We start from the raw sequence: 25,067 nt of genomic DNA, 5'->3' as shown, positions 1-25,067 counted from the left end.
TCTTTTTAAAAATATATATATATTTATTGGGTTTTAAACTAGTTATACAATTGAAATAATCAGTTTGGCACTACTCTATACAGGGATTATGCTTGTGTATGCTGATACTTAAATACTGTACCAGGACCATTGCTGTGCTTAGGTCTGTATTGAGTCATTCAGCATGTAGATACTAAAAATATACTTTAGTGTTCCTTTAAGGAAGACTGTACAGGGTGTGTTGCAAGATGACATTCACCAATTTGTGAATTATTTCAACCTAGAAGTTACCTTTCACTCCATAAATTTGTCATAGGCAAACATGTGATGTTAACACTGAGAGATGCACACAAAAATGTTACATAAAAGTTCAGACATTCTAATGATAAATGAACTGGAAAAAAGAAAAAGGAAAGAAAACCCCACATCTCAGTTTTTGTAACAAGAAAAGATAAAGAAAATAATTTAAAAACACAAAAAATGGCATTCAGTGGGTAGAAAAGCCCAAAATCACTATAATAAAGAACTACATGTGGATCTTTACAAATTACACAATGACGTTGTGTAAAAGGTTGCATCTGTACAAAGTCTTGTCAATGCTATCTCTACAGTTTATTCATCTTTTACATTTATTTAATTGACTTGTTTAATATATGTTATATATCAAGCCTTATTAGTCTCTCAACGATTCTGCAGGCAAAATAAAAGAGAACAAAATAAAAAGAAAAAAATTACAAAATATCCACAAACACAGCAGTCTTCCATTTAGGTGGTAACAGTTTTAAGAGGGTCAAACAATAGTTGTAAAGAATACAGGGAAAAACCAACCAGTCAGGATTTTTATTGTTGTTGCTGTTTATTTTTAAAATCACACATTGAATACACACAACAATCAAATTTCTTCACCAAATCCCCAATTTTTTAGCAACTGCCTCTATTCAGCACCAAAAACTCCAATCTGCGGGAGGTGCACAAATACAGACTTCACTCTGTGTCCCAGTCGAGCAATCCATCAGGTCACTGGTTAGGTTCAAGACTTGCCCTCTTTTCCTTCCCTCTTCAAGGCTCCCCAGACCCAAGGCTCTCAAGGCTTCAGATTAACGGCCCACAGCCTGACTACCATCTAAATCTGGCAGCCATTTGGGAATAATTCAAAATAATTTGAGATGAATGAAATGACAGGACCTGTATTACAGATGGGTATTCTCCATTCCAAGTAAATTGTTTCTTAATGAGCTCCTAGATCCTGGTCTTGGATGCCATGATCATACTGGGTAATTATTTCTAGTCTGAGACTTTGTGACTTTGTCAGATGCCTCAAAAAAAAAAAAAAAAAAGTGATCAGTATTCTGGAAACATTTCCGGACAAGTTAGGAAATCAAATAAATAGCAACTGAGAAGCTGTGGAACGCAGACTAATGAGATCTAACACAGAAACCACCAAAATGATGAGACCTCAGCAGAGGCAGTTTTAAAACTTGCAGACAGCCACCACAGATGGTACCTGAGGGTGTGGAGTTTTTGAAGAAAAGAGCCTGAAGTGAGGACTAGTCATCTGTCTATGCATAATAGCATGGTGACACAAGAAGATCGGTGAGAACAAGCAGTTGGTCATCAGTGAATTGCTGTTTGTGTTCCTGCCAGTTGTCATGGTGAGTCCTTCGGAAATTGGATAAGGTCTTTTTCACAGTCATCTCAATAGGCTGAGGATCATTTAGATGTGCACTGAGATTCATGAGGAGCTGGGGCATCCAGGTGGGAACATCATAAGGACTAGAAAGGACACATGCACCAAGTCCTAGCACCCCAGCGTGGCATTTGACCAACTCTGCAGAAGGAATGGTATCTCCTACAGAACCAGGGTCTTGCTTTCTTTTCTTAGGTAGTTTTGTTTTGCAAAGCTTCTCAAAATGAATCTGCATAGGACTGTCCATGGTGAGGAAGTTACACTGCAGCAGGCTGCTTAAGGTGGTGGCAGCCATTTCTCGAACCTCTAGTTGTTCATCCTCCAAAAGACTTATAACCAGCCACCTGATATCTTTAACTGCATCTTCACTGTTTAGGAAAATAAAGAGGTTGTAAAATACCATGGTCTGGAGGTAGGTCAGTACTGTGTATCTTGCATGCCAAGAACTGCTTCTTGCTGTTTGTTTTAGCACCTGAAGTACCAAAGGCACCTGATGAGGGTAAAGCGGCCCCTGAGACATCAATGATAAACATAACTTTGCATCTCTTTTCAGTTCATCGTAGCTATTATCATTTTCCACTGGGGCAATCTTAAAAAACAAAGGCAGAAGCTGAAGTTGTTCTGTGACTGCTGCAGAAAAGGATCTTCCTGCACTTGCCATCAGCCATTTCAATATGGTTTTCAAGAGTTTAATGCCCTGAGTTCGTTCATCTTCTTCACCAATTCCATTTTCCTTCATAACATGGTTCTGAATTTCTTCATCCACATCCATGAGAGGTTTCAATTTCTCCAGAATTCGAGCAGTAAACTCAGGGACATGAGGCGACATGGTTGGTGCAGTATTTGGCAAAGAAACATCTATCCTGAATATGTAGGTCAGCACACTTCCTATTCTTTCTCTGACATTTTTGTAAACCTGGGTGAGTTTGGGTTCCAAGTACTTCAGTAGTCTGTGCAATAGTTCAGGCACCCTCCATTCTTGCTGGGCAAGGCCACCTTGTAGTACATAAAGTCGACACGCATCTACAAAGGATCCTCCTTCTCCACTCAATGGTGATTCCAACAGAAGTTCAAAAAGCCAATGAAGTTTCCGGGGATCTCTGCTTTCACAGGATGTTGCTATACAAGCTCCCCAGTCATTGTAAGTTTCTATGGTAATGTTGGACAGTGCTGTTCTAAGCAGAGGGCACAGAAGCTCCCACAGCTTCTCCACCTTTTCAAATGTCCAGTGCTTAGAACCTCCGATTAAACCAGCTATAATTTCTGCAACACAGCGCTGGGTGCTTTCATGTGAATCTGCAACCAAACGTTCTAAATGGGGCTTCAGAACTGGCAGGAAGGCATCATCAAAATTCCTGAATATACCCTTGAAGAGACAAAAACGTCGTGGATTAAACTTATCTTTTCCTTTTCTGTCTTCTAATGATAGAAAAGTAATTAACTGTTCAACAAATTTGGGATCAGAAAAATGATCAAATATAATCTGTTCTGCCTCTGTCATATCCTCCCTGCTTCTGCCAAGCTTAGGCTGCTCTTCCACACCAGCATAAACAACCATATTCTTTGGCCAGGTATAATATCCCCAATGAGTTTTTTCCACAAAGAAACTCGACTCCCATTCTTCTTTAGTTCTTGGTATAGTTTTGCTATCATAATGCAACCAGTGATTATCAGGCCTATCACCAGCAATAATTTGGGTGGGTTTAGGGTATCCACTGATTTCACAGGGGTTAATGGTCAGCTTTTTGTGAGTTCTTTTTAGCTGTTTAAGGATACCGGCAACAGCTGAGATAGCCATCTTTCGAACTACGGTTGCATCATGGTTGAGATTCTCAACAAAAAACCGTATGGCGCGAAGAGGCAGCACTCGGTCATCTCTCAGCAGTAGAGACAGGAGCCCAATGCCTATATGTTCAAATTTCCAGGGCAGGTTTCTTTGCTCCACACCATCTAGCAAGGTGTCTACCAAATTTTCATAGTTCCTTACAGCATCAGCATTCTTTTCTTGTTGGCGTTTCATTCCTTCCTTAATTTTTTCTGAGCTAAGCAATATCTGGTTGATAGAGGGGTTTTTTGACTGCTGAAGTGATTCCGCGATTGCAACACATGATTTTGAAATTGTGACGTCCAAGCCAATTGTTTCATACTGCCTATAAATCTTTTCTGCAAGATCATTGAACAGTCTCACTATTGATGGCTTTTCCAGGGACACTGCTTGGCTAAGCCCTGAAGAAAGAATCGCTGGCCAAGTCTGTACAATACAGTCCCAATCATGAAGGTTTGCCAAGCACACACCACTGCGATTTCCAAGGAGACAATACAAGGCACCCTTGAATTGCTGCTGTGTGACATCTTGTCTGTCAGGCCGTAAGAACTCCAAAACCAAGGGAATTATATCTCTGCAACAGAAGTTGTATGCTCCCAAGGCAGCAAAAAATGTTTGCTGAGCCTTATTTCTCACCTGACTGTATGAACTTGTAGATAAGCGAAGAAGATCTCTGATCACATCTTGATGTATCTTTTTATATTCACAACCGTCAACAGTTAGTGTCCGTAGCTCATGCTGTAACATTACTCTATCAATCAACAGTGCTCTGATATGTTGTTTTTTCCCATGGAGCTGATTTTCCATTGCTTTCTTTACTAAGTTGAAGCTTTTCCATCGGGAGTCAAATTCATGCTTGTGAGATCCTTGGAATTGCAAAAGGTCTCCAATAATCTTTATAATAAGAAACAATGACTTGGTATCATCTTCTGAATTATCAAGTATGTGGTTAAGAAGTTTCCTTATAATTCTAGCGATTGCTTCTCGGTGGTTCTCTCGAGACAGATCATATTCAAGTCCAGTATACAACTTTGTCTCTTCCAAGGACACCATACTTGGTACTAAGTTAGCAACTGGCTCTCCTTTCAACGGAGGTAGGAGGTTTCCAGAGCCAATTAAACAGTTGTGCACTATAGTCAGACTCTGTAGAATATCACCTCTAGACATTTCAAGTTTGCCGTCCCCACAGTGCTGAAGTTTGATGAGCTCAGGCTGAAGAAAGGAGTCCAAAAGATAAAAGGCAAAAGACACTTCTTCTGAAGAAGGAACATGCCACTGGATTCCCAGATTCCACAAGTCCCCAGGTTTGCCCCAGTCCTTGATAGGAAAGTATTTAGAAGGAGGTTTGTCAAAGCCACCTGGCACACTGCAGTATTCTGTAGGGTAGATAAGTGTGATAGAAAGAAGAAGATGATGCAAAAGGTTACAAGACAGAGTGTAACCCTGCTTACAGGTTAAATGCAGGGTTCTTTGGAGAATCTTTACAAGCTGCTCCCTATAAAGAAGCAACTTCCTTCCATCCACTCGAGTAATTTCAGACAAAAGTTGAAGATTCCACAGTAATTCCTTGTCTAGCTCTTCATCATTTAATACATCATCATTCATTGTAAGCTGAGTTATAACACTGCAGCAGTGAGGAACGAAGAGCTTCAAAGATTCTTCTGGGCAGCACTTTACAGCAGCGTGGCACATGTCTGCCACCATGCGACCTGCTACTCTTGTTTCAAATATATGTGACGTAGAAAAATTAAAAACCTTCTGAAGGGCCACCATAAATATTTCTTTGGAACACTGGGTGAGGACTATACTAAACGTAGAAGACAGACCTAATTTGACCAAACTCTCCAAGTGTGTCATTTTCTCAGTTTCTGTCTCTTCTCTTGTTTGCTCCAATGTGCTACTTTCTATAAGTCCAAAGCATCTGTCCATAAACTGTAAGACGAAATCCTCAAATTCAGCTGTGGCTGAGCAAAGCTCTCGTTCCACTTCTGTGAGGTCATTTCTTTCTTGTAGTACAGATGAACAATCTACTAAAGGCACCAGAGTCGAAAATGTTGCTATGAACTGGAATGTGATCATGCATTTACTAAAGTCATTTGGATCCACCCCAGGCAATGCTCTCATCAACAAAGGTAGCATATGTGTTGGACCTTCAGGAAACCATCTGCCCCCTGATACCAAACTGCGGGCTACTCCAATTACACAACTTAAAGTAGCTGTGAGCTGGTGAGGTTCTGTTAATGTCTCTAATGCAGGATACGTTCTTTCAAGTACAGGGGGTATTACTAATTCAGGTCTCATGAGTGCAAGATTCTGCAAAGCCTGGGCTGCTTCTAGACTACCAGTTTTGCTAAACATAGCCAAGAGGACAGGCTGAATAATGCATTGTACAAAGTCTGTAACATCTTGATCAGTAAGCTTGTGGCTATCAGGCACAGGAGTTAACCAAGAGGGCTTCTTGTATCTTTCATGGTGCAATCTTCTAACAACACTGTTTGGCAACTGCTGAAGTAGTTTCATTAACTTGTTCAGCCAGCGCCCATTATTTGAAGGATGGTAAAAAGATGAGATGCTGTTAAACAAACCAGCTAAGTGTTTTTGCACTAGCTTACTTGGTCCACCCATCATGGCGGTGATCCACATTACAGCATGACCTATATCATAAGCATTTGTTAAAAATCTTGGGACTAACACTTGATTGCTTCCCACTGGTAGGTTCAAGCTTCTCAGAATTCTTGTAAATATCTTTGGTACATATGGATCCCAATCTATGTACCCTATATTATCTGCAGCCAATCGAGCAAAGAGATTTACTAGCTGCCCCTCCCACTGTGGGAGATTTTGCACTGAAACCCAAAGGCCAGTTAATTCATCAAACCAAAGTTTAAAACCTTTATGATGAAGTTCTGGAGGAAGGGAGGTAGGAAGAAATATTTCAAAATAAGTGATGGCCTTTTGCATTGTTACATCAAAAGGGCACATTAAAGGTCGCCATTCTTCTAGCATCTCAGCAGTGGCATCTGCTGGAAAGTATGGTCGGCAGCTTTTCACGAGTGTTTTGAGAATATTTTCTACAGAATTAGGAAACCAATTTAATCCCAGGTGCTCTGTCTTCGAATATAAGATTCTTTCTACCACGTCATAAAGTGGTCTCCAGGGTAACTCCAAATCATCTCTTGAAAGAAGTTCCTTTTTCTTTAACAAGTTGATCAAAAGGCGGGCAAATCCCTGCATCATGCTGATTTCCAGTTTTGGAATTGATACCAGCTCATACAATAACTTAATAAAAAGAACATGATCTTCTTTGCTAAATTTTCTCCCATAAAGTCGAATATACGTGGAGAGTTTCCTGGTCCAGAAGAGGCCCCCGGGCCATAGCTCTTGGAGCTGCATGGCCCGGCCCAGGTTGCATTTGATCTGGGCCAGCAGCAAGTCGGACTCGGCGTCTAGGCGCTCGGCGTAGGGTAGCAGCTTGTTGTAGACAATCCCCTTCCCTCTGCGGGCTCCGCCTCCTCCGCGTCGTCGCCGCCTTGCGGCCACTGGCGGCCCCATCCCGTAGTCCTCGGACCGATCACTAGGCCCCCTTCCCTGGCCGGCGTGCTGCTGGGCCCGGCCTGGTTCCTGGTTCGTTGGCGGCGGCAGCGATCGCTCTGCCCGCCCCGCGCCGGTTCGGCTGGTGACGCTGCAGCCGAGGGGCCCAGAGGTTCCGGACCTGCCTCAAGTCACTTCCGGGGCGGGACGGGGCGACGGCGTAGTGGGAGGAGGTGATAGTCTAAAGGAATGTTATTCTGCTCCTTATTACATTTTTCTAAATAAGAACTTTGTATGGACATTTATCATGGTCTTGTTTCTATGGCTATGTTTAAGTGAAATAAATTTTTTTTCTTTTTGTTTTTACAAAGGATGGATAGCCAAGGATAGATTTTCCAGCTTCATATCTCTAGAACTTCCTGTTTTGTTGTGATGAGAAATGTAGCCTGAAGACTTTCTAAATATGAGCTTCTGCACCCTCCCCTGCTTTTCTTCTCTCCTTCTTTTCTTTGTCCCTATTGTCCTTTTCTGCACAATTTTTATTCTACTCCCAGTACTTGTTCCTTGGTGTAGTACTAAGCAAGCTTAGTAGGAGAAGAATTAGCAGTAGAGATGGTATGTAGCTCATAAAGCCTAAAATATTTACTGTCTGGCCCTCTCCAGGAAAGTTTGCCAACCCCTGTTCCACAGATGACTCTATCTTTTCTCTGAAGAGCGCCTCCCCCACTCTGTGTGGTCTAAGTGGTGCTGTCAATCTCTGTGCACCATCACCGGCAGTGAGATGTGTTCCTAGGAGGGGTTAATAAATGGAGCCTTCTTTGCAGCTGATATATAGATTTTAGGAGAGAGATTTTTCTATTGGGGTCACTTAGCTCCGGATTGTAAATCTCAGGTTGCTGGTAGCCACTTCTCTTAGCCATGTGGAGGAAGCCTATTTGCAATGGGAGAAAGGGGGTGTAGATTGTGAAGGCAGTTGGAGTGATTAATGAAATCTCTGACTCTAGCTAAAGCAGCTGCATCCTTGGACTTTGCAGCTACATGAGCCAATACATTCATTTTCTGCTTGAGCTAGTGTGAGGTGGATTTTGATGCCACAACCCAAAAAACCCAGACTAACACAGCTGTATACATGAAATCACATGTGCATGACCATTGAAATGATTTTTCTCAAATTAGTCCCTACTAAGGCTTTTTTTTTTTTTTTTTACTATAAGAGAATTAAAAACTTTAAAAAGAAATAAAAACAAGGGAGGAAGGAGAAATTAGTTTGCCCGTGAGCAAGAGAATACCTTACCTAAGATTTGATAACTTAGTCTAAATTTTTAAAAGGCTTGCAATGACTAGGCTGGGCATGGTAGTGCATGCCTGTAACCTCAGTGCTTTGGGAGGCTGAGACAGGAGGATTGCTTGAGGTCAGGAGTTTAAGACCAGCCTGGGCAACGTAGCAAGACCCCATTTCTACAAAAAGTAAAATAAATTAGCTGGGTGTGGTGGTGCACTCCTGTAGTCCTAGCTACTGAGGAGGCTGAGGCAGGAGGATCCCTTGAGAGCCTGAGAGTCCAAGGCTGCAGTGAGCTCCAGCCTGGGTGACAGAGTGAGACCCTGACTCTTTAAAAAAAAAAAAAAAAAGGTATGCACAAAGTAAGTTCAGCTTGTGGTTTATAAATAATATTGAAAATAATTTGGTTTAATGCAAATAACATCACATTTTGATAGGCCAGGGCTGGCAAAGTTTGAATTAGAACACATAAATTACTATCGTAGTAGAGTAGAACTTATCAGAAACATCAGTGGAGCTTTTTCAAAAACCAGGTTTGAAAAGGCCACACTGGGGACCACTGGGATAAATAACAAAGCTTGAGAATTACTACTCCAATGTGGTTCCTTCACCTTTAAAAACTGTGTATTTTATATTCTGCTTAATTTGTGATATTCTTAGATAAAGGCTCAAAGTCCTTACTCTTGTTATCTCTAAATATATATTCATACCACCAGCAGATGGTTTCACCAATACCTCAAGACTATTTTTTAATTGACTACACCTGGTGGTAGCAAGCACCTGGGGAAACCCTGTAGCTCTATTAGACCAAGGTCAGATCCAAAACAAGGAATCATCGCTAGGATATCAGGAAGGCACAGAAGCACACGTTTGAAATTTATTAAGATATTTTATTAAAATATTGGAGCAGCAATCTTTTTATCTTGAACAAAAGAGTGAACAGAAATCTGTCCCAGATAAATAATTTAGGATTGGCTTTAATTAGCTCCTGATATGATTCTCTGGACATTAAAATCACTCATGTGTAAGCACCGCAGACGCCAGGCCCTCAGGCACCTGAAAGCAACCTCCTTTCTCTCTTCATTAGAATGACTGAAAGCACTGCCAAACGCTCACTTTGACTAGAGCAGGGCAACAGGAGGCCCGGCAGGGTGAGAAACTCACTTTGCAAACCACAGGGGTGGAACGGAGGCTGTGGGTCTGTGGAAAGGGCCCAACTGGCCATACCAGGGGGAGCCCCCAGGCCTCAGGTCCACATCTGAAAGGGAGAGTCCCTCCTTGGTCTATCAACAATTTCACCTGTAATTTGTCCACACACAGTGCTTTTGTTCTGCTTAATGCTGGGAGGGAGGTACATGAGAAAGAGTAGGCCAGGAGGGAATAAACCCCTAGCACTTTCTTTTCTTATAGTTTATTACATAACTCTCTTTTGTCCATTTTCTTCTTAAAGTCTGAAATGGAAGGGGACCTAGTTCTTGCTTTGGATGACAGAGAGAATCCAAATGATGGCTGCCATTCTGTGTTTTGCTTAACTCATTCCAAAAGCATACATGCACTTAGAAGCTATTTTCTTCTAAGAAGTGAACGTGGCCATTTTCCAGGCAGCTCTATAAACCAGCGAAAAATCAGAACTTAGGTCACAGATTAAGAAAGGAATTCTCTGAATAACCCCTCTTGTCTTTCCCACAACATCCTGTCCCCAGTCACCTCCTAGAAGCTCAAGGCAACTTGCAGCGAGAGTTTTCTTATACACGTCCTATCTTAACCAGAGTTACCAGTGCAGCAGCAAAAGCAATTACAGTAGTAGTGACAAATCACTTTCACAAACATTATCTTATTTGCTCTCATAGCAATCCTATGAAGAATGAGCACAAGTACTATGGTCTTCATTCTGTGGATCAACAGACTGAGATTCCAAAATGTTAAGGTAGTAATTGAGAGAGCAGGCACTTGAAATTCAAGCCTTTTACCTATAACTCAAGTAAAAGAGCCTATATCACTCTACTAGTTAGTTACAGACCGTGGAGTTGACTGGCTTAATAGCTAGGAGTACCAGAGAAGTCTGTCTCTCAAATGTTAAAAGGAGCCTGGAGCTAAGTAGCTGGTGTTACTTCCAGGGCTGCCTCTTGGAAGACGCAGTGGCTTTGCTCTGTCACGCTCCAGGGAGCTCAGAAGTGACGGAATGGGGACATGGATTTTAACCTAAAAAAGATCTGCCTAATGCTTATAGTCATCAATTGTATACCTCAGAAGTGGTGAAAAGGTCATGCAGAGATGGCTTAAAAATGCAGCAGACAGCTGGGTGTGGTGGCTCACACCTGTAATTCCAGTACTTTGGGAGGCCGAGGCAAAAGGATTACTTGAGTTCAGGAGTTTGAGATCAGCCTAGTCAACCTAGGGATACCCACAACTCTACAAAAAATTTAAAAATTGGCTGGGTGTGGTAGTGCATGCCTATAGTCCTAGCTACTTGAGAGGCTGAGGTAGGAGGTCAAGGCTGCAGTGAGCAACGATCATGCCACTGCACTCCAGCCTGGGTGACAGAGCAAGACCATTTCTTTAAAAAAAAAAATGTGGCAGGCTGTTGTACAAGAGATCCAAGTCAGATAGGGGCTTAGAAAAACCTCAGGGCTCATCCAGCCCCAAGATTTCTATGAGTTCCTGGAAAAGCAGAGAGGAAGAAAGGAGGCTTTGAAAGCAGAAGTAATGATTCCATGAGGATGTTGGCTGCGTTTTTCCTCTAGAAGGTGAACCAGAGAATAAAGAACAGATTTTTCTTTATTAGTACAACTGGAGTTAGAAACCAAAAGAATGGAGGGAACAAGCAAGTAAGGAGAAGAAAGAAAGGAATGTGTTATGTTTCCTTTGAGAGAATCATTTGTCGGGATAGTACATCTCAAATCTGATAACAGCTGATAAACTCACCTTTGAGTATTCCATAAAAATACAACCTGATTTTAAAAAATCAAAACCTATTTTTAGTTCACTTTTTGCACTAGTTCCATGCAGAGATATTTAGCCAAGCATTACAACTGGTATTATGGGTTGAATTGTATCCTCCGGAAAACATATGTTGAGGTCCTAACCGCAAGTACCTCAGAATGTGATATCATTCAGAAATAGGGTATTTACAGAGGTAATAAAGTTGAAGTGAGGTCATTAGAAGGGACCCTAATCCAATGTAACTGTGTCACAGACAGGGAATTTGGACACACACAGGGAGAATGCCACATGAAGATGGAGGCAGATGCCAGGTGATGCATCTTCAAGCCAAGGAAGGCCAAAGATTGCCCGAAAACCACCAGAAGCTAGAAGAGGGGCCTGGGACAGGTTTTCCCTTGCAGCCCCAAGGAGGAACAAGCCCCACTGATACCTTGATTGTGGACTTCCAGCCTTCAGGACTGTGAGGCAATGTGTTTCTGTTGTTTAAGCCACCCAGCCTGGGGTACTTTGCTACAGCAACGTTAAGTACACCAGTCCTACTGGCTATTTGAGTTTCACCTTTCCTGGCTCCATACTTTCCAGGTAAAGGCCTGGAGTGCTCTGAAACTGTGATGCTCAAAAGGCAAGGAGAATCCAATAAGTTGGAGCAGGAAGTAATCACAGAGGTCATCAATCTTAACTTGTTTCATAGAGATGAAAACTGAAGTTCAGAGCAGTGAGTGACCTGCCCAAGTTTTCACCATGCAGAGCCATGACTCAAAAGAACCCCATTTATCAGAAATCACCTCTGAAACCATTGGCTGGAAAATGGCCAGAGCCAGAGCACCATAAGATCTCCCCACAAAAACACTCCTGTGAGGCTTAGAAAATCCTCCTATCATTTGAGCCACATTTTACCATGTCACCCACAAAGGTGAAATGCAAGTTTGGGGGATGACTCTATGACATCCAGACACCTCCTTGCTCCCCATTTAGCTTGGAGCTGCCACATTAACCACAATTGCCAGCTCATATTCGTTCTAGCTGCCATGTTTTAGGAAGCACAGTAATGGTTCACAGCCCCTTATCCAAATTCTTGAAGCCCAGTGTTCTTGGAATTCAAAATTTTTCAGATTTTAAGAAGTATGGCCCCTTATAAATTACATTATAAATTAACTCCCCTGGAAGGGTCTGCAGCTATCTTTTAATCAACAAAATGCACTAATCTTTAAAAAGTGGAATAAGTAATGATTATAAGTAGTTTCAAGTCAAGTTTTCCTTCCAAAGAGTTTCAGATTAACTCAGGACAGGTGTTGCTCTCAAGTGAGTCACTAAAAATCTTAGTTTCAAAGCTTTCAATATTGCAGTAATGAACCATTGTGGTTCCCCATTTCACAGAGACGCAAACTGATGGCCAAGAAGGGTAGGTACCTTACTCGGGTAGTCTGGCTCTAAAGGCCACAGCCTTAATTACCAACCATTGTTACATTGCCTCTTCAACCTTACCCCTAACCAAGAGTGGCAGGCTGGTGCCTGTTAAACCATATGGATAGAAATCAGAACAGGAGCTATTGAACAGAGTAGACAAAGCCGAAGAGGAGATGTGATCATCTTCTTCAGCTAGCTGTCTTTTTCTCAAATTCTTTCCCTAAGGCCATTTTAAACAGGGGACACTGGGCTACCAAGGACACTAAGAACAACCCTGCAAGGAGAAAGAGGTCTGGAGGTTCTGAGCAATAAGGGTGAGAGGTATGCAAGGGATGAGCACAGGTTAATCCTAATCTTTGCCAAGGAAAGCAAAGGAAAGCTGTTGAGTGTCAACAGCCTCAGGTCTTTATCTTTTAGTTTGTCCATTCATCAAACACTCGCTGGGTGCCTACTTGGTGTACACTGCAATCAGTGCTGGGAAATGCCAGAGAACTAGTGCCCCTGACTAGCAAAGCCTTCTGCGAGCCTGCTCCCAGCTGCCTTTCTGATCCCTTCTCTCTGTCTTATATTCTTTCTCCCTCTCACTAAATCCAGCCAAACTAGCCCATCATGCCACAAACCCTCCAAGATCTTCCCCCACATTGGGACCTTTGTCCTTGCAGTAGGCATTTTCTGCTACCAGCTCTTCCAATGGCTAACTGCTGGGTCATCCAGGCCTCAGCTTATCCGTCATTTCCTTAGCGGGGACTTCCCTAACTGCCCAGTGGGAGGAGCCGCCCAGTTGCTTGTGTCTTCATTGCCTTAATTTTCATCTTTGCACTTATTCGTATCTACCATTTTTTCTGTTTTTCATTTGTTTACTTTCTCTCCCTATTGAATACAGCTTGCTGGGATCAGAAGCCTGATCTGTTTTGCAGTCCTGCTGAATTTTCAGTGTTTCAAATAGTGCCTAGCACATAGTAAATAGTCTATAAATATTTATTGAATAAATTAACAAGCAGGAAAGTGAGCTTATATTTCGGGGATTATGTTAGCTTGTTTTGTTTTGTTTTGTTTGAAAGCCTGAAGTAGTAGACTAGAGAAAATAGGAGGTGGGTATGTGGCTGGGATGGCTACCTGTTCAGCAACGTCCATAGTCCCGCCTTTAACAACAGCACTCCTGTGTTTTAGCTGAGAATATGTCTGGCGAGCTCAAGTGTACCTCTCTTGGCATCTTTATCGTGTAGATTTGTTCACAATGGGTGAGAATGAGCTGTGTCACTTCTGAGTCATGTCCTGAAAAGAAATTTCTTTCCTCCCCTCCCCTGGCCTTTATCCCCTCCCACTACCTAAATGATGTCAGGATCCAAAGCAACCCCACTGGAGCCAAAGATGGAAACCCTGTGTCGATGATGTCAGCTGTGAGCAGTTTACTTCTGGGTTATTACATGGAGAAAGTAAACTCCCATCTTCTTCGAGTCATTATATTTGGGAGTTTCTTAGTTAGAACAGCAAGGCCAGTACCCTACACCTAATCGAAGTTTTTAAGTCTTTTTTACCAATTTAGAGTGTTTTTGCTACATGTGGTCTGCCTCTACCAGAAACTGTTACCCAAATATTACCTGTATTTTTTTGTTTTAGTTTATCCTTACCGTTTGTCAAGTTAGTTTCTGTGTTCCACACCACGCTGCATTTGTGTGTTGCATTTCTGCAGTTGCAGAAAGAGAAAGAAAGTACATGTAATGAATGTCTACTAGGCACCAGGTACTATGCTAAATGCCTTGCCTGTAATACCTTGTTTGATTCTCCTAATAGATATGTGAGTCTGATGTTATTTTTATTTTATGAATACGGAAACAGGCTCAGAGAGGTTAGGTGTCTTGTCCAAGGTCACACAGCTTGGAAGTGGCAGAGCTGGGCTCTGAACCCAGAGGACATCTGAGCCTGCTCATTCTAATACTCTGAATTTACATCATGGTATATGCAGTGACTGAGGGCTTGCACAGGGGTTTCAAGATTTGCCTTTCTTCTGGCTATAGTTGACATCATTAATGTAATTTTGTGACTTTCACTTCATAGCTTGCTACTCTTTATGATATCTATATGTAGCCTTTTATCTCTTGGGATCATGTTTATCCGTTTATAAAAATTGTGGTAAAATATAAGAAAATTGACCATTTTAGCCATTTTTAACTGTACAGTTCAATGACATTAAGTACATTCACAATGTTGTTCAGCCCTCATCACTATCCATCTCCAGAATTTTTTTTACCAGCACCTGAAAAACATATGAAACGCTTCATGAATTTTCGTGTTCTCCTCCCACAGGGGCCACGCTAATCTCTCGGCCTCATTCCAGTGTTGGTGTATGTACCGCAAAGCAAGGGGGCCTGCTATTTAAGTCCCTGGTTTTCTAACTCTTGGCTTCACTCCCTGTTCTCTTCCTTTCCTTCTGTGATCTGTGCCTGCGGCTCAGGAATGAATTGGAGTGTCTCAGTCATACCTGTGCCTCCTCAGGACTGTGAGAGAGAGGAAGGAGAAATAGGCATGACTCTTCATCAAGTGGCCTGGCTTGGATCTTACCGCTGTTTTCTGCCCCCACCAATACCCAGGAGTCAGAGCACGGACAGGAGAAGGTTCACAAACTCCCTAACTGAAATCTGAATCATTTCTGAGTTTCTTAGCCCTTCAAAGGGCAGGTTAGGAGCTATAATTTTCTCCATGTTGGAGCCATCAAGATGAGACTGGGGCTGGGCATGGTGGCTTACACCTGTTATCCCAGCACTTTGGGAGGCGGAGATAGGAGGATCACTTGAGGTCAGGAATTTGAGACCAGCCTGCCAACGTAGTGAAACCCCGACTCTACTAAAAAAATACAAAAATTAGCCAAGCACGGTGGTGTGCACCTATAGTCCCACCTACTCAGTAGGCTGAGGCAGGACAATCACTTGAACCCAGGAGGCAGAGGCTACCTTGAGCCTAGATTGCGCCACTGCACTCCAGCCTAGGCGACAGAGCAAGACTCAGTCTTGAAAAAACAAAGCAAAACAAAAGATGAGACTTAGAGTGCTACTGTGTCCAGGAACAGGAGAAGAGATGGGAGTCACCAGGTCTGGCCTCATCCCCTGGGTTCACAAGGGAGACACCAAGGGTCTGGTCGGGATGTAACCTGAGCACTGGTAGGAGCTGGAGAACCAGGTAGGATTCCTGACTCCTGTCCAGAGCTCTCTACCTTGACATCTACCCACAAACCTCACCCTGCCCAACACCGTCCAATTTTCTCTTATGTCTGCTTAAAAGCCTTTCTTCCCCTAATCCATGCCTCAAGCACTGTCAGCTTTTCCCAACAGAGCCATTTGATCCCATGGGCCCTTCAGACCCAGTGCTAGCGGATTAATAAAAACCTTAAAAAAATAGGCAGCTGTTGCGGGTGCTCTACTTTGCCACCCAGCTCCCCAGCAGGACTGCAGGACCTGTCCTCCAAGCTGCTGGGAATGTTGGCTACCAGCCCTCAACTGCCAACCTGCTCTGGAATTGCCCTCACCTGAAGACAGCTGCCCCGCCTGGGTTACGCCCCCTTCCCAGGGCAGCCTGATCTATGACAGAAGGGCCATCCTAGCTCCAAGCTCTCTACAGAGCTGCAGAGGCCAGTCATCAGTCAGGAATACACTGTGGCTCAGCTCCTCCCCCTGAACAATCTGACTTACTTTCCTTCCCTCACAGGTGCTAACCCTGGTATCCCCACTAATAAATCTCCGGCGCATTAATCTCTCCATCAGAAACTCCTTAGGAAGCCAACCTGCAACAGCTCCAAAATAAAAAAAAACAATGATGAGCCTCTAGTGAATAAATGTTTAATGGAATGTTTACAGATGCCACATTATATGAACTCCATTAATTGTTTGATTTAGTACTCTTGAACATTTAAGATGTCATTACCTCTAATCACAATCTGCAGGTTAGAATTTCTCAGTTCATATAAATTCCAGCCCATATGTAATGGATGCTGACAAAATAATAGCAAATTGTAAATTAAATGCAGCACTTACAGCCAAATGATTTCAAAGGCAAAGTCATTAGGGCTGGGTACAGGGGCTCATGCCTGTAATCCCAACACTTTGGGAAGCCAGTAAGCTGTAGGACTGCTTGAAGCCAGTTAAAAGCAAGGCTGGGCAAAAAAGCAAGACCTCCGCCCTCATCTTCCACAAAGCATTTTTAAAAATTAGCTGGGTGTGGTGGCACATACCTGTAGTCCCAGCTACTCGGGAGGCTGAGGTGGGAGGATTGCTTGAGCCCAGAAGGCTGAGGCTGCAGTGAACTGGGATAGCAACACTGCACCCCAGCCTGGGTGACAGAGTGAGACCCTGCCTCAAAAAAAAAAAAAAAGCCATTACATTGAACAGTATGAAACTGCTAATATCTGGCCATTTTTGACCTTTACAAATGGCGATTTCACACAATTCAACATAATATCTCATCAAAACATTTATCAACAAAAGTTATATTTAATTGGGGATGTATGTGTACTCTAATGTGCTAGCCTTCCAACAGTATGCATGCTAGGGCCTGTGACAATATCAGAAACAGCCTTGCCTCTTTGGAATAAAGATACTACAAGCACGACCTAGACAAAAATCACGAAAATGCCAAGATTTGGGGGCAAAGAAAGGAAACGGAAGCCCAGACCTAATTTTACTCTGCACGGTTCATTGTACAGTTGAAGCACTTCCTGCCTCTCAAGGTTCCACCCTCATCTCAAGCTCCTAGGGCCCCATTTCCTCCCTTCCCACTTTCTGCACTCATTCTCCCTTTCAGAGGTTTCCTCCTCTGCAAGATAGCGTGGCTGTGAGAAGGGTCTGAGGTTCATGGGGGAGGAATCAAATTATGAACAGCTCTCCTTTCAATGAAAGGCTTTTTTTATCCTTCCGGTCCCTTGTGACAATGTCCCAAACCTCTACCAATAAATTACTTGATCCACTCTCCAAAAACAGCTTTGTTCCCACAAATACTGTTAATGGGAAGAGACTGAGAGGTTAGTCTGTTTCTGCCATTTGACCATGTTGTTTATTGCACTGATTCAACACATAAGTAAGCATTCAAGCCTTTCATTTATACTCAATGCAACTTCAAAAATCTAAGAGCTGGTTTAGAGAACATTAATCTCCTGCAATGCGGGTTCTCATCAGCACACTTCCCCAGGCCTGAACCTGCTACTCACCCCTCTCCCTCGCCCCCTGCAGGGCACCTATGAGAGGGTGCAGGGAACAAGGGGCTCTGCATCTGCTCAGGACCCCCTCCAGCAGGGGAAGCTGGAGGCCAAGCCGAATTGGACCAGAAGAATGGAAATGATGGAGAGACCCAGGCCCTATCTTAGAGAAACTAAAGATCTTGTAGACAGGAGTACCCAACATGCAAAGCTATGCATGCTATCCCAGAAAAGGTAAGTTCCTTTAAAAATGAGTTTGCAAGCATGAGGGGAATGATTAGTGGAAAGCGAGGGCATTAAAAAGGACTTTCTCTATTTTTCTTTTTAAATTGTGTGGTCCTTTATCCAGTTATGAGAGCAGTACATATTCTTGGTGGAAAAATGAGAAAATCTTTAACAGTTGACCTTTGAACAACATGGGTTTCATCTGCATGGCTCTACTTTTAGACACAGATTTTTTTTTCAATAAATAGGTTGGAGAATTTTTAGAGGTTTATGACAATTTGAAAAAACTTGCGGATGAACTGCATCCACAAGCAGAGTTTATAAAAAGATCTTATCTAAAAGCCGCTAACCCTGAGGCTTGGAGGGAAAAGAGAAACACCAGCTGCCAGCCTTTTGGATGTGGAAAGCCTGGACAAGATCCCTTTTTCTGGACTGGTTTCGTCAATGCTTTGTCCCTGAAGTCAGGAAGTACCCTGCCCGTAAGGAACTGCCTGTTAACGTTGTTTTGATATTGGGCAATGCCGCTGACCACCCAGAACCCCATGAGTTCAACACCAAGAGCACTGAAGTAGTCCACTTGTGACTGAACACAACATCTCCAATTCAGCCTCTAGACCCGGGGTCATATGGACCCTTAAAGCTTATTACACACAGTACCCTATGGAAAAGATTTGTCAGCGCAATGGAAGAGAACCCTGATAGAGAACATCACAAATGTCTGGAAGGATTACACCAATGAAGATACTATTGTTGTCATAGAAAAAGCCATGAAAGCCATCAGCCCTGAAACAAATTTCTCCTGGAAAAGAAACTGTGTCCAGATGTTGTGCATGACTTCACAAGACTGACAAAAGTACCAATCAAGGAAATTTGAAAGAGATTGTGGATAGGGCAAAAGAAAAAAATTAGGTGGAGGGTGAAGCGTTTCAAGATCTGGATCTTGGAGAAATTTAAGAGCTAACAGACACCATACGACAGGCATTAACAGAAGGCGAGCTGATGGAGATGAGTGTCTCTGAACCAGTGCCAGACAATGAGGAAGATGATGTAGAAGCTATGCCAGGAAACATACTGACATTAGACAATACAGCAGAAGGGTTCCAATTATTCAAGACTGCTTTTAACTTCTCTTATAACATGGACCCTTCTATAATACGGGCGCTGAAACTAAAGCAAACAGTGGAAGAATTGGCACCATATAGAAACGTTTTTAGAGAAATGAGAAAACAAACAAGTCAGACAGAAATTACCACGTATTCCCATTAAATTACACCAAGCGTGCTTGCCTCTCCTGCCTCCCCTCCCACCTTCTCCACCTCCTACGCCTCTGCTGCCCCTGAGACAGCAAAACCAGCCCTCCTCTTCCTCCTCAGCCTACTCAATGAGAAGACGACAAAGATGAAGACCTTTATGATGATCCACTTCTACTTTATGAATAGTGAATTCACTTCCTCTTCTTTATGATTTTCTTAATATTTTGTCTTTAGTTTACTTTATTGTAAGAATATAGTATATAACACATATAGCATACAAAATATGTGTTAATCAACTATTTATGTAAGGCTTCCAGTCAACAGTAGTCTATTAGTAGCCATGTTTTTGGAGAGTCAAACATTATACACAGATTTCTGACTGCAGGGGATCAGCAATCCTAACCCCTGCATCGTTCAAGGGTCAGCCTCATATATGGTATACCATACACACAAACACATTGAGATCATTCCAATTCTACTACCCAGAGGTAGCATCAGTAACTACTCTTTTAAAAATTATTCTGCTTAATTTAACTTGGATTTGACAGGGAAAAAAAAATGAAATGAAACTGAAGGAACTGCTGAATTTTATAAATGTATTTCTTCAAAATAAGAGCTATTAGTTTTTAAGAAATTCTTCAAATAGATTACAAAAATATGAAGCTGTGAGACTGGAGTTAGCAAGTATTTTTTAGTTTATGCTTCTTAATATCCATAAGTTTAAGTTTCTGGATACTAATCCTTGGATGATTGGGTAATCAAAATCAGAAGCCACGATATGTTTTAAACAGTTCTTTTTTTTTTTTTTCTTTGAGAAAAAAAGAGAGGATGCAAATGAGAGCAAAACTTTACACCTAAGTTTACTCTCAGGTTAATTCTTCAAAATAATTAATTAGGGAAAAGCCGATATATAAAGAAAATTATGCTATAAAAAGGGCAACCACTTTCAGGACCAAAAAACCACAACACCTTTGTCTTCCACAGTTTTGAGCAGATACTGGGCATATAATAGTGTTCAGTGAATAACAGAATACTTAAAAGAAAAATGATTATTATTAATCTATATGAAAAATATAAATGGCAGCACAGCATAAAAGGAAAATGAGAGAAAATATATTTTCAACATATATAATATCCTTAACTCACAAACAGCTATTATAAATTACTAATACTTAAAATAGCAATATTTATAAAATCCCATAGACAAAGACTATGAAGAGGCCTGGCCTGTTCACATGTAGAAAAGAATCTGAAAATGGCAAACAATCTATGCATTGATGCTGAATCTTATTAGATGCCAGGAAAAGGCAAATTTAAAATGAGGAGAAATCATTTCTGCTCATCATATTAGCCAAAATTGAGATGATTCTTTATTTCCTCGTAAGGTTGGTATGCTTTCAGGGAGATGGCTACACTTGTTCACTAATAGTAAGACTCCAAATTGTTGCAGACGTTTGTGATAATAATCTGGCACCATATATTAAAGTATATAACACACACTTTCTTGGACCCAGAGGTCCTACTTTCAGGGCATCCACAGAGGAGAAATAAAAGTACAAGTATATTAGGACATGTTTCACAGTAATATCAGTAACAGACATTTACTGCACATACACTGTGTGCCCAGTGCTGTGCTAAATGCCTTACAAAGGATATCTGAATTAATTATCATAATGACTTTATGAGATAGTGGCCATTATGCCACAGATGAAGACTAAAATTTACCCAAGTTAAATATGTTGTCTGAGGTTTTAAGAATTGCACTGGTAAATGCAATTTATATGCCCAGTATCTGCTCAAAAGTTGGAACTTGAAACTGGTCAGTGTGACAGCAGGCACTGTAACATGCTGCTAAATTAGAGGCAAGTAACCAAAAAAGAAAACTAAGCCAGACGCCCTTAGAAAAGGAGTGATCACAATGACCTCAAACTGCTGGAATCAAAATGCCTGGTCTCACTTTGGTTTCAGAAGTAAATCCACTTTGACTGGGGGTAGGAAAGTTGCAACAAATGTTTTCCATAGAAGCAGAAAGAAGTTGTGATGAGGAAGAAAGAGACTAGTATGACAGTTTTTGCCAGATGGGTGGTTTGGGAAGAGATTTTTCTCCAAGGCAACCTCACGTTCTCCCTATGAATGACCCTTAAGGACTGGAGGCAAAATCTCTAGCCAGACCATGGGCAAGATGCAGGTCCCACAAGACTTCCCACGAGAAGCAGCTCTGCTGCCCTCGCCCCAACTGGCCTCTCAAGAGAAAGGGTTGAGGGCATGAGCAACATTTTTAAATGGCCGAGGAATGATTCTGAGTATTTTCAGGGCACTGGAAACATTGCTTCAGTTTTCCTGGAAAATGCCACTTGTTTGTTTTATCTCCTTGGAATTTGGAGAGTATGTCATAAATACTATGTCCTCGCCAAGCCCATAGCTGACTCTGCCCTGAAACCTTAACCCCTGGTGGAAAGGAGAGAGACTTCATGTCTGTGGCAGGGCCATTTGCCACCATGTTCTGGGTCGCAGGGCTAACTACAGCCATTCCTCCTAGGGTTTATGTCTAGAATGTGGGTCAATATTCCACAGACAAATCACATGCCCATGCTGTAGTTCTGGGTCCAGAATCCCCAGGAGCCTATATTAGAATAGGTTCTCAACTATGCTTAAAATAAGATGTAAAACAATAATCACCATAAACAAGTTGCAAAGACCAATGTAGACAATATATTACAAGCCAAGGGTTATTATGATCAATCCAATTCTGTGAACTTGAATACAATAATAACATAAATAAGTAGCAAGTGGCAGCCTGATAATCTGGTTTAAGAGACTGTGACGATCAGTCCCAGAGATGTTTTTTCTTTCTTTTTGTCAACTGTTATTAATAGCTACTTAACCTAACCTTGTTCTTTCTTTAGACTCATAGGAGTAAACTTCTAACTTGTCCAAACTCCTGCCTTAGAGTGCAAATGTTTGAAGCAGATTTACAGCTCAGTCTCCAGAAATGCGGGTATTTCCAGACAGACTCTCCATGACAAAGTCCTTGCAGACAGTTCCTATTAAATTCTTCCTTTCCACATAGGAAAGTTTGCTGATTACCAGCTTATCCAAGGAGGCAGGATGATGCTCCCCTGACATGCCCAAGGAGCCCTAAGCATAATGAGCAATCCCACATCTTCCAACACTTTGACCCCAACAGAGCAAGACTGTGTTGAGGCATTTGGATAAACAGGAAACACTCAAATCCTGAGAGAACCATTATTTGGGTTCAGCCCCCAGCTCTGCTCCTTACTAGTCATGTGAACTTGGGCATGATATTTCATCCCTCTGTGCTTCAGTGGTGCCATCTGTAAAATGGGAGCAATTCATTATTCCTCCTTTATAGATTTGTTGTAACGAGCCAATGAAAAATTGCATGTAAAACATATAGCACTATGTCTGCATGGAGGAAGCACTCTATAAATATTATTTTTAGTTGCTGTTATTCTGTCATGTAAAAAAAAACAAACTTTGATGGACTTTCCTTGATGATCACAAGAGTGGTTAAGCCCTTGGCTTTCGCATCTAGCTGACTTCGTTTCACAGTTCTGCTGTTTACTAGCTGTGTGACCTCTGACATTTTCTTAACTTTCATAAGCCCTTTCCTTATCTAGAAAAACAGAAGTGACCCCAGTGCCCTACCTCCTAGAGTCATCACGAGAATCAGAGATAATAAACCTTTAAAATTCCTAGTCCTAACACATGGTAAGTGTTCAATAATCAGCTGCTTTTTTATTTGAATGTGTACTTTTTATTTTAATTTCTGCTTGAAATCAGGTTGTCAGAAATTAGAACACAATTGATTTCCCTACGAAGATTTGCAGGTTTACTGCAGTTTAATAGTCGGTACATTTTATGGTGCAATCCTGGTCTAGGAGTTTGCATGTAAAGATACCAGACACAGCTCTGTCAAGTGCTAGCCAAGAGACTTCAGGAAAGTATCAGAAGCTCGAGTTTCCTAACTGTGTGTGAAATGGGATAAAAATATCCTTCCTCACAGAATAGTAAGATTTCCACAGCGTCATGGATGATAAGCACTTAAATTATAAAGCAATACAAATATGTAAAACTTCATCATTATCTCAGAAGAAAAATGAGGACTTAATATAAGAAACATAAATGGAGAATACCATAGACCTATAAAGTAATTTCTCCATTGACTAGAGTGGATTTTTATTTTGGAGTAAGTTTAAGACAAGAATCTTTAAGTGTCTCTCAGATTGAAGCTGGACATAGAAGGACAGAATTCCATCACAATCATTAGTTAATTCATGTGCATGCTATGGGAACATGATGTCAGGAGAACAGGGACATAGACTAGCCTTCGGTATAGAAACAAATGAGCCAGACTTTACCTCTAAGCACCAGGCAAGTCTTCTGGGCCATGAAGTATGCTCTGGCATTTAGTGGGTATTTGCTTCTTGCTAATTTTAGTTCTGTGTCTCAAGGGATTCTCTAATGCAGACAAGTAGCTAAGTATCTGAAGGTCTTTCTCTCCCTTTCTACTCTTTCTCTCCCCATTTTTCTCTCTCTCTCACTTTTCCTCTCTGAAAATAAGCCCGTAAATATATCAACAGAATGTGGTAGGCAAGTATTCACATTTCTACTAAAAATTGCAGTTAAGAAAAAAAAAAAAAAAAAAAAAAAAAAAAAAAAAAAAAAAAAAAAAAAAAAAAAAAAAAAAAAAAAAAAGGAATAGAGTAGAATATAAAGCATCATGTAATACAGGGTGTTATTTTTAAAACTAAATTTTGTTTTTAAGTGTACATGTTTATGGGGTGTGGTGTGATGCTTCAATACGTATATAAATTGTGCAATGATCAAATCAAGATTATTAGCAAATCCATCATCCTAGATATTTGTCATTTCTTTGTGGTGAGAACATGCAAAATCCTCTCTTCTAGTTATTTTGAACTCCATTATTAACTATTGAGGGTGGTATTCTTTTGTGGAAGTATGCTGGTGCAGCCAGGTGCGGTGACTCATGCCTGTAATCCCAGCACTTTGGGAGGCCAAGGCAGGCAGATCACCTGAGGCCAGGAGTTTGAGACCAGCCTGGCTAACATGGTGAAACCCCATCTCTGCTAAAAATACAAAAATTAGCTGGGCGTGGTGTCGTGTGCCTGTAATCTCAGCTACTCATGAGGCTGAGGCAGGAGAATCGCTTGAACCCTGGAAGCAGAAGTTGCAGTGAGCTGAGATCATGCCACTGCAGTCCAGCCTGGGTGACAGAACAAGACCTTGTCTCGAAAAAGTATGCAGATGCAAAACGATATATTACTGTGCGTCAGAATTTTGGAAGCCAGCGGTAGACAGTCCTTAGTTTCCCACAATGATTTTTAGACAACTGCCCAGTCACCAATTCCAACGCCCTCACCCCACCGCCCAAATGAACATTTCTGGTCTCTGGGTGGTGCTGCCTTAGCAGGATTCCGCCAGGTGGCCCCGCCGGGAGTGTTTTTTGCCCCATCCCAGACTCAGATCGTCCAAGCCAGTGATTTCCTTCTGGTCAGGTGTCTTCCCGAGGATCCGCTTTACTGGGACTAGAAGCTCTGACCTTGAATGCATTTCCAGAAGCACAGCCCTACTGAGGGCTTCAGGTAGCCAGGAAGGGAAGTACCTCTCCTGAGACCATCCTGGCTTCAGTCCATGGTGCTCACTGTATGCCTCCCACACCAGAGGAGGTCCTGGTCCCAGGGGTGAGGACAAAAATTAACAGGGCTTGT

At 41.9% G+C, this 25,067-nt stretch overlaps 1 protein-coding gene, 1 long non-coding RNA gene and 1 other non-coding gene across 3 annotated transcripts in view; all 3 read right to left on the bottom strand.

Annotated features, from left to right (window-relative positions):
- LOC119469030 overlaps positions 1-25,067 on the bottom strand; it is a 123,690-nt gene that overhangs the window by 39,046 nt on the left and 59,577 nt on the right. The window lies entirely within an intron of this gene.
- Positions 811-7,058, bottom strand: LOC108293840 (proteasome activator complex subunit 4). The gene has a single exon (XM_017515437.2). It carries the CDS (start codon positions 7,041-7,043, stop codon positions 1,539-1,541), a length of 5,505 nt encoding a protein of 1,834 aa, XP_017370926.1. The 5' UTR covers positions 7,044-7,058; the 3' UTR covers positions 811-1,538.
- Positions 14,914-15,020, bottom strand: LOC119469031. Its single transcript, XR_005197854.1, has one exon. It is a non-coding gene; the product is annotated as a U6 spliceosomal RNA (small nuclear RNA).

Source organism: Cebus imitator, unplaced genomic scaffold (genome assembly GCF_001604975.1).
Source record: "Cebus imitator isolate Cc_AM_T3 unplaced genomic scaffold, Cebus_imitator-1.0 Scaffold550, whole genome shotgun sequence".
NCBI classification, from domain to species: Eukaryota; Metazoa; Chordata; class Mammalia; order Primates; family Cebidae; genus Cebus; species Cebus imitator.
This window is presented reverse-complemented; position numbering and strand designations above follow the sequence as displayed.